The following is a 10,038-nucleotide window of genomic DNA, read 5'->3' on the forward strand; positions in this document are numbered from 1 at the left end:
ACCTAGCAATATTGCTTACAAAATCTTCTCAAGGTGCAAAGCATTCCCTACATAAACATTAAGAAAAAACTCTGTATGCAATACAGAGTAGCTGCAGAAAGTGACAACAGAAATTACTCTAAATTAGTCAAATTACAGACTAACATTCTGATTTTAAACAGGCCAATATTTTACAATATTGCTATTGACTGTGCAACAACCATGAGGACACAGCTTTAATATCATTCCTATTTTAAGTTCATGCCTTCTTTTGCAAGACCTCAAATGCTATGGAAGAGATTGTAAATATAACAAGCAGTCTATTAATATAAGCAGTTTTATACACCTGAAGGCCTATGACAACATTTCTTGACAAAATAGCCTAGCAGAAGAATTGTTTTCCTAAAGTCTAATCAAGAATGGCTTATAAAAATGAGTGTGCAGATAAATATTATGGTACAGGTGGTCTGAACTATCCATAACAGAAATTCCAGTAGTTAAAATTTTTTAAGAGCTGACAATTACACTTTCAATTTGAAGTGGCATCTGAATAATGACAAGAAACTCTCAGTGGTAGAAATGGTCTACTTAATCTTCAACAGGAGACAGAATCTGTCCTCCTCACACAAGTAAACCATTGATTTACATAGGAATCCTATCTTGTATAACACTGCAGGATCAGGCCATAGGATCTGCTGTATAGCAGCCTTTGTTTTTCAGTAGTGCCCCCAATATACGGCTAGAGCGTGTCTTCTTATTTCTTTTACCCAGTGGCTCATATGCACCTCTAAGACAAATGTAGGAAATACTGTGCCAGCTGAAAATTTACTCCCATATCATGCAGGGCTGACATGAGCGGGGGGGGGGGGTGTTGGCAGGAGAGGCAGGGGCATATGACATGCTAGTCACTAATCTTTTGTAACGTTACTTATGTTATTTCTGACATAGGTATGCAGTACCAGGGAGAAGCACTATACTCATAGGGTCAGATTCACAACTACTGGAATTATCAGAAATCACCACTGAGTTCAGGGATTTCTGGATCAAAGCATCAGATGTTCTAACTAGGAAGGTAAGCAGCGTCTTCTGTTTTTCAACCAAGTATTAGTTGTATTGGTTAGATTTTAAGTGACTCTTTACTTTTCTTCCTTAAAAAATTAAATAATTTTAATATATCTAATTTGTATTTGTTTAAAATATGTCTGTAAATTTATAGGTCATATTTTAATTGCAGGTGGTTCCAAGAACTGAGGCTACTAGATCACTTCTTTCCTGGTATGATTTTGGCTGTCAGCTCTGCTGTGAAAAGGAATCTGCTGAGCTTAGGGATCCTGTACAGCAATCACCAAAGTTTAAGGAAATATGCAAAGAAATAACCTAGGTCTATTTTACTTATCAGTTTTTCAGAAGTTCAGCAAAAAAACCCAGAACAATCCAAAGTGCACACAATAAGAAATAACCAGGCTACACACACAAAAAGAAACAGCCAGGCTCTTCATTCTTTGGTTTTTGCATCAAGTCTGGATTAGAAAATGAAATTTGAGGAAAATAGGGCACTAGTATCATTATCATTTGGTAGGCTCCCAGAAAGGAAAAAAAACTAATTTCTCCCCCTTCAACAATCTGCAGATGTGGAAAGAGCAGATTATTTTCCCATGCACTGGTTAACCTGTCATCGAAGAGATGAAACAGATTAACAGGAGAGGTGGTACCCCAGAAGGCACTGGCAAAACTAACACGTAAACAGACAGGACAGAGACCAACTAGTGGAGAAATCATTTCACAGCAGACACGGAGGGCAAGGAAGAAAATATTACTAAACCACCTCTTGGAGAGGAAAAGACAGGGCACCTGGAGAGAAGGATTCAGTGTGCAAGGCAGATGAATGTCCCTGAGACATTTGTCACTAGTTGGACTGCGAGACACTGACATTAATGAGGGTGGCATTTGGAAGATAAAAGCAATATCTCTGAAGCAGACAATAGGGTTTCCAGGCACCACGCATGGGGACATGGTGTAATCAAAAGGGACTGGAAAATGTTCATGTCTAGCAAAAGCATCACAACCACTACTGATATTCATGGGAGAATATGGATCGGGAATAAATGGCTTATGGTTTTGTCTGGAGGGTTGGTGGGGATTGTGGGTTTTTTTCCTCTCAGCCCAGGCAATTCCCATCACATTCCTTTATTGAAGGACTCTCCATCAGTCATCCACTTACACCTGCCTTGTCAAAAGTCAGTGTTTCATTGACGAGTGCTTTTCAGGCAGCAGACCTCTAGAGGACAGCTCTGTCGATAGTGAGTAGGAATTTACAGGGGTGGAAGCACTTGCCTGCGATTATCTCCTCTTGAAAGCAAGGAGGGAGCTGGGAGATATGCTGAGCCCTGGCTGTCGGGACACAAGCAAGTGGAGGGAGCGAGATCCGGCTGCCCCTCACAGGTGTCTCAGAGTGCCACTATGCCAAAAATGACACCAACTATGTCTGAGAGCCACTCCTGCCATGATCCAGGGGATGGGAAGTGTCATTATTAATTAACCACTCCCTGCTCTCACACCTCAGTGTCAGCCATATCCCACAGCCGGGGACACCGACGCTTTCGGGTATCTCTGGTCTCTCTCCAAAAGGAGAGGATGCTGTGGTCCTGGGATGCAATGAGACAAACCCGAGCATCCCAGAACAGCTTTCCCGATGCCCAGACTCATCCTGCCAGGGATCTTAGATGATTAAATCCAAGATCCCATCCGTGTTCCCTTCCACACTCACGTATTGCCCCTCTGGTCAGTTTTTCCCTAGAAAATAAAGCGGCTGCTTCGCCATTCAAAGAAAGCCAGTCAGCAGCAACAGCAAATACATCGATCTGCTTGTCCGCCCATCTGCTTCTCCCTTCAAGAAAACCAACGCAGTCAGACAAACCCCAAGTCCGCAGCAGGTTTCGGGTGAGGTCTGAGCAGCAGTGACCCGAAACATTGACTAGCCCGGGACAGGGCGTCTGTGAAAGCGGGGTTCCCAAGGGCCGGCGCGGTCCCCGGCAGCGCCCAGCGCAGGGCGCCGGGGGCGCTTCCCGCCGGGGCGGGGAGCGGGGCGCGGGGCGGCGCGGGGCCGGGCGCTGTCCGCGGTGCTGGCGCCGCTGCCCGTCCCTCCCGGGAGCTCTCCGCGGTGCTGAACGGCGCTGGCGGGGCCGGGGCTGCTGGGGGCGGCGGAAGGGGGAGCGCCAGCCCCGGGCCGGGGCGGCTGGGCGCGGCGCGGCAGGCGCGGAGCAGGGCGCCTCAAAGTCAGCCTTGTCCCAGTCCGTCTGCAAGCTCTCGTCCGCTCTCCCCGCAGCGCTTGCACTAGCCTTCCGCGGCTCGAAACATTCAGCATCTCCGACAGAGCGGGGGAAAAAGCACACTTAAAAAAAACAATCCCGTGGACTAATCGTGCACTGAAGAAAGTTTTAGACGCGGATCCAGTAACGAACAGGAAAATGGGAACCCAAACTAACCCGACATGTGATAAGGAGAAGCTCTTTCTGCTTCCTCTTTAATGCTGCGTGGAGGGAGCGCAGCTTCACGTGTGAAGGTGCCCATGTCCCTGTCCTGCTGCAGAGTACCGAGCCCCTCCCGGCTGTCCTTCAATACCGTCTCTTTCTCTCTCCTCTTCGATTCAAAAATTGAAAGAGAAGGGGGAAGTGGTAAAAGAAAGCCGACTGAACCCCTCCTTTAATCACAAACAAGCCCAGCAAGATGGATTCTGGGAAAAGAAGCTGTATTCCTAAACAGCGACCCGGTGTCATAGTAGTTAAAATAGAACAGAAAAGCCTCTCACAAAGTCAATTCTTATGTAGATGAGGCGACATAAGAGCCTTTCTCTCTCTCCGCGGGCTTAGTGAATTTCTAATTTGCCCAAAGAAGCCCTAGAGGAATGAGGAAGAAAGGGCGGGAATATTGGGATTGCTAGTCGTAACAAATATTACCGTGCTTTGCCTAGAAATACACTGAAAATGAGGGGATCCAACGCCATTGCCTCAGCCGAGTTATTTCTCTTGACCTTCGGCTTTGTCCATCCAGGCTGAACAAACCCTGCACCGAGCATCGCCCCTGCTCTCTGCCAGACACACAACTTTGGTCTCTCTAGCTCACGGAAAGGCAAAGAGGATGAGAGGCATTTCCCCTCCAAAAGAAGGGCACTCGCAGAAGTTTAAACAACAGCCAGAAAAACGCAGGGTTAAACAATAAACTGGGAAATATGCCGTCCTGTTGAACAGAGAGCAGTTTCCACAGCATTGAGAACCCGCCAATATATATCATATCAATAAAAAGGAGCTCTTCGAAAGCTTGCATAGTAATTGAGATTGGAGATCTTTTTTGATATGGGTTGGCATTTCCTCATATCAATCTGACAGAGCCAACTCAGGAAATTGCTGGTAATATTCATCTGGGGAGCACTTTCATTAAACGTAATTCATTCGACTTTCACAATAAATTGAGTGACATCCTTACAGCAGAACCTTTTTATCCTTGATGAAGTGCTTGCCAGCCTTTGGTTTTCCACTTTATTGTCACATTCCTTAAAGCAGAATCGTCAACATGTCAATCTGCTGCATGAAAAAAATGCTAAAGCTGTATTTACAAAGCACCCAGGAGGTGGTTTAATGCTGACTTACAAGAAGAGCAAGTTGGGAGTTAAACTATCTGATAAATCACAGCATAACTTCACCCAAGCCCAATCGGGAGAACAGAAGCCAATCCTAGTGAGGGAAGGATGGCTCACACATTCATTTTCTCCAAGTGCTGGCTATTCCGAGCAATTGGTTTCTTAACCTGCTTCACCGCACTTTCTAAGACGACTGGGAAATTGGCTTTTTGTTAATTAAAATGGCGGGTTAGAGATGCAGGGAAATATTAAACAGCTTAAAATGGATACCTCTAGGTACCGACTTGGAAGATTTGGCTAGTTAAAGAAAGGCGGGGATATTGGATTGTATTCAGGTGCCTGTCCAAAGGGTGAAATCTATTCCAGGCTGCTTTTTCCAGCGATTTAAGAAATGAAAATAGTGTGTACTAAGCACTAGGAAAAAGAAATTTCAGTGCGGGGAAACCCCTTCTTAAACTGCTAGCACAGGTCCCTGGTGGTTAGGAAGGAAGGAAGCCCCGAAAAGATTGTACCATCCTCCGCTTAACAAAAAAAAAAAAAAAAAAAAAAGAGCTCAGAGAAGTTTGTTTCGCCTGCACGAGATCCGAGTCCGGTTGCTATTCCCGCGCCTTACCTTCCGACGGGGTAATTATTGCCCCTACACCACCGCGAAAGCGTCTCTCAAACTCCTTTGGAAAGAGGGAGCGGGATCCTCTCAAGGCTACATAAACTCTCTCGCACGAAAAGCAACTTCTCTCCCTCCGCGCCAAGCGCTCTCTCCCCCTCCCCGCCTTCGACGTCAAATTGAAAATTGCAAGAACTCGCTTATTTGGGGGGGAAAAAGCAATACCGAATGCTTTCAGCACCGAATGCCTCTGAGAAAACACTGTGGGTGGTGATTACAACAGGACAATGCCTTCTCTCTCTTTTGTTTTTTGTTTTCTTTTATCTTTGCTGCCTATAGAGGATTAGGATCTTTTTTCTCCCGCGACAAAGTAGGACACAATCAGCAAGTATCTTTAAAAAAAGAAAGAAGAAAAAAAAATCAACTTATCTTCGCTGGCACGTGATATCTCTTCACGTTCTCCGTAGCTTTCATTAACCGGGGTGAAATGACCGCAAACAGTGTGACACAGAGCGAAATTAAATGTACACAAACTCTGGAGCCACTAACCCCCTGCCTACCCCCTCAGCAAATACCGTGCCAACTGTGCCACCGCTGAGGACAATTTTAAACCTCTATTATTCATAATATTTTTGCAGGAAAGCTCCGCTCGGCTGTCAGAAGGCCTCCAAACTACAGTGACGGGGTGGAACAGATCTTAAACTCCCAGCCCGGCACGGGGAGGAGGTTAGCAGGCTGTTTCCAAGCGCCTCTGCCAATGCCATCGCCCTGTAAAAGAGGGTGCCCCGGGAGCCCCGCAGTTGCGCTTCTCTGACCAAGCGCCGCGCAGAGAAGCTCCCCCCGCAAAACGCCCCGCTCGCAGCCCTGCTCGGGAGGGGGGGTAAAAAATCACCCCTCCATTTGCTCTTGCGCTGCTTAAATTCCGCGCGGAGCTAAAACGCTCTGTCGGTCAGCTCTGGTGTATACCCTAATTTACAAACCCACCGGTGAAAGAAACAATTTCCTGGGAAAAGACGGCAAGGCGGGGGGGGGGGGGGGGGGGGGGGGGGCTGAGGGGGGAGGGATTCTTACCCTAGCAGCATGCAACGCAAAACTCCGACTGGTTTTAGTTCCATACCCGCTACTCTGGGTAAGGAGTACCTAAGTAGTGAGCCGAAGTCTCTTCACGCCAGGGTGATCCCAGCAAAACGGGTGCACGTTACCATTCCTTGCTGGTACCGTGCGGGAAGTTCCCCCTAGAGCAGGCGAAGGCAGAGCCTGTGAACATGTTGGGGGGGAAAATCCGGCAACCTGCAAGGCATTTTGCCGCCCGGCGCCCTGAGTTGGCCGGAGGGGTGCGCAGGATCCGGCCGGCGGCCGCGGAGCGGCGGGACGGGGCGAGCGGCCGCCGCCGCCGGGAGCAGCCGGCCCGCAGCCCGCCGGTCCCCGCCCGCACGAAGGGTCTCCTCAGCAGCCGGTACGGAAACGCTCTGCCTTCTCCTTTTGGGCCATCCTTGACCTGTCCCACTGAGAAATACCTAGTTAGGATCCTTGCCGTCTTTGCCAGCAGCCCGCGCGTTTTGTAGTGGTTTCTACAGCAGGTTGCTTCCACCCAGGAAAAAAAGAAAGAAATGAAAAGAAACAGCCTGGCGGTTTATTGTCCTGTGGTGTCGGACTGGAAATTCACTGGCAACTAGGCAGGAATTAAACGAGAAAGTTTCCATTACGGGAGCGGTATAAAACCCCGGCGTCCTTACAAAGAGACAGAGCTCAAACCTAAAAGCCTCTACGATCTCCGGATGTTTTTTTTTTTCTTTCTTAATATTTACGTGCCTCCTTAATGACGATTTTGAGCTCGGCACAGCACCGTTAGTTAAGAAAACATTATCCATTAGAATAGGACTAAGGTGCTCTCGAAAGAACAGCGGTGAAGTGGAGTCCTGTGGTAAATAAGACCGACTGCAGCTGTTTGAATACTTTCTGCAGCTGTCTAAATCTGAAGGAACAAAATAACTGCAAGCCTTTAAAGGTTAACTCCTAATTCTACCAAGCAAGTACTAAGTTATCCGTTTAGGCCAAAGGAAATGCATTTCCACTGCAAATCAAATGTAACGTTTTCAATACACTGCACAGCTCGAAACAAGGAGAAAATGCATGTCTCGCAGAGGCTAACTAGTGTTCTTACCAATAAACATAATACGGCGAACCATCTCTACCCCAGCAAAATTCCTACTCGTTCTGGTCGGCCGTGACCTCTATAAATTTCAGCCAATAAGGCTGGATGGCATATGGCTCTATTAAAAAGGGGGAGAAAAGCAGAAGCACTTCTTGCCCCAAGATTTCATTAGGAAGAGGTTTAACGATGGGGAAGGAAAAAAAAGAACAAAAAAAAAAAAAAAAAAGAGCAGTGGTTTGCTGGGTGAAGAGAAATTACAAGCCAGTGAGTGTCTATAAATGAGTAACTTCGAGGCAGCCCAGCCTCGCTGCGGCTGTTCACTGTCTCTGAATACCCCCTAGTTCAGGCGGAGGGGAAACAGGCTATTTTCCCTCTCCCCTATATTATTATCCCCTCTCAAAAAGGATTTTTTTAACAGGCTCGATAGGAAGCAGGTTGTGCTGCCGTTTCATTTACCCTTCCTAACAGGTTGGGTACTGAAAATTTAATTCCTAATTGAAACTGCTTTAGTCCACACAGAGCGACGCGCACACACGGAGAGGCACAACAAAGCGCTGCACCTTGCTGGTTTGTGGCACCGCATTAACGCTTTAATCAAAACTTCATGCTTCGATGCTAATAAACAGTTTATCATCACGCGATGGCCTAACGCAAACTTTCAGACTCACTCCCTAAATACAGAGAATAGGGAGAGATTGGCATAAACGTGAAGTATCGACTTAAAAAGGAGAATCGGGTTAGACAGGGAAATCCTTTGGATCCCCCCCGAGTGTTTTGGCAGAAGACACAGCCCAGCCGAGGAGCGCATCCCCTCCCCCAGGTTGTCTTTTATTCCCGATTTTTTTGGTATCATATTTCGCATTGTTTCGAGGGAAACTGGAAAATCATCTCCTTTACTCTGCAATGCCAAGCCCTCGGAAAAAAAAAAAAAAAAAAAAGGCATTCAGGTAATGAAGTCTGTAACTAAACGGTAATTGAATCAGCATAATTTGCACACTGAATGGTTTTCAAATGCTCCCAGTTTACAATTAAAGGAGAATTAATGCGCTTGTTGTTCAGACTGCAGCGCATTAGAATAAATCCAGCACTGTTGTTGTAATGAGTCGAGAGCAGTTTAACTGCCAGCAAACACATTTAAAATTTAACACGACGTATCGATCTCGCTCCGGCTTTTTGATAGATTATTTGCCACGCACTTTTCTCCCCGCTCCCCCCCGCCCCAGCCACCCCCGGCTATAAAATTCGCGGGGAAGAGAGACGCCCGCGGCAGACGTGGCACCACCCGGCGAGGGCAGGGGCCCCCGGTGGGACCCACGCCGGGCGGGACGGGACGGGACGGGACGGGAGCGGGGGGAGCTCGGGGAGCCCCGGCGCTGCGCGGCCGCGCTGGGCGCTGCGCGGGCGCGGGAGGAGCGCGCGGCCCGGCCTGCCCCGCCCCCGCCCCCGCTCCGGCCCGGCCCCGCTCGGGATTGGCTGCCCCGCGCTCGGCCGCGCTCAGCCGCGCCGCGCTGCCCCGCAGCGCCCCCAGGCGGCGTGGCCGCGCCAGCGCAGGGAGCGGCGGCGCAGGCAGCGCCCGGCGGCCGCGGAGCCGGAGCCGGAGCCGGAGCCGGAGCCGGGCCGCCGCCTCCCCCGGCACGGGCGCCCGGGGTGCTTCTCCTGGCCTCCCTCCTGGAAAAGGGGCTTTTCCTTCCTCCGCCACCACGGGGACGAGCTCCCGCCAAGCGTTTGCCTGCTCAACGCATCGCAGGCGAGCGAAGGTAGGGGCTACAAAGGAGCAGCCTGCCTTGTTTTTGTTCCTTGCGATCGTAGAGGGAATAAAGTGTTTGTGAAAGGAGATAACGCCGCTGTTTACTCGTGTTCCCTCGGTAATCTTAAAGGAGATTTGCTACGAAAGTCAATGACACTTCACGCGGAAAATACCGGCTGTGCTTGTCGCTGAGTGCCTGCACGCCTGTGCCGCGCCGCCCGTAGTGGCACACTGGGGGGGCGGAGGGGTCCCTCTCCGGAGGGGCTCCCACCCTCAGGAGGGAGCAGAGGGCAAGAAGTTGCCTCCAGCCCACAGCCCGGGCGGGCGCCCCCGCAGCGGCGCTCCGGTGCCCCCGCAGGCACCGGGGAACCCGGCCCGGGAGGTGGCAGCGGGGAGCCCCCCACCCTGCTCTCGCCCGGCGGCGCGCCCCTTCCCGGCGGAGGAGAAGTTACAGGTCTGCCCGCCCCGCGCCCTGCCGAGAGCTCCCGGCCGAGCCCCGCGCCTCCCCTCCCCGGCCTCGGCCCGACCCGGGGAGGACGGGGCAGGGCTGGCTGCGGGGCGCCGGTAGCGGCCGTGAGTTTGTTCGTTCTCCGCCAGGCTGCTGCCCTCCTCCCCGCCGAGCTCCCCCCTCCCCGGCCCGTGCGAGGGGCCGGCGGCACTCACCAGGTAGAGGGTGGGCTGCAGCAGAAGGACCGCGTACCAGTACACAGCCTGCATCCTCGCCGCTCAAACTTCCCCCGCGCTGCCTTCGCTGCCTCTTTGTTCCTTCCAGAACATAGATCCACCTGACATCCACTTTACAGAACAAGCAGAGCTCTCACCAGCCTAGACAAAAATGAAATTATAGACCCCATGACCACAAGACAAGGTTAGGCTTGAGACAAGGGGGGAAGAGAGGTGTGTAGGGAAGGGGGGGC

At 50.4% G+C, this 10,038-nt stretch overlaps 1 protein-coding gene across 1 annotated transcript in view; it reads right to left on the minus strand.

Annotated features, from left to right (window-relative positions):
• NXPH1 (neurexophilin 1) overlaps positions 1–9,838 on the minus strand; it is a gene marked incomplete at both ends in the record, with an annotated part of 137,091 nt that extends 127,253 nt beyond the window's left edge. The window contains one exon of the mRNA XM_082331377.1: positions 9,785–9,838. Within this exon, the coding sequence (XP_082187503.1) occupies positions 9,785–9,838 (54 nt within the window). The remainder of the gene's footprint in view (positions 1–9,784) is intronic.
• Between the last annotated feature and the right edge of the window lie 200 nt (positions 9,839–10,038).

Source organism: Platalea leucorodia (genome assembly GCF_965183815.1).
Source record: "Platalea leucorodia genome assembly, chromosome: 1".
Taxonomy (NCBI): domain Eukaryota; kingdom Metazoa; phylum Chordata; class Aves; order Pelecaniformes; family Threskiornithidae; genus Platalea; species Platalea leucorodia.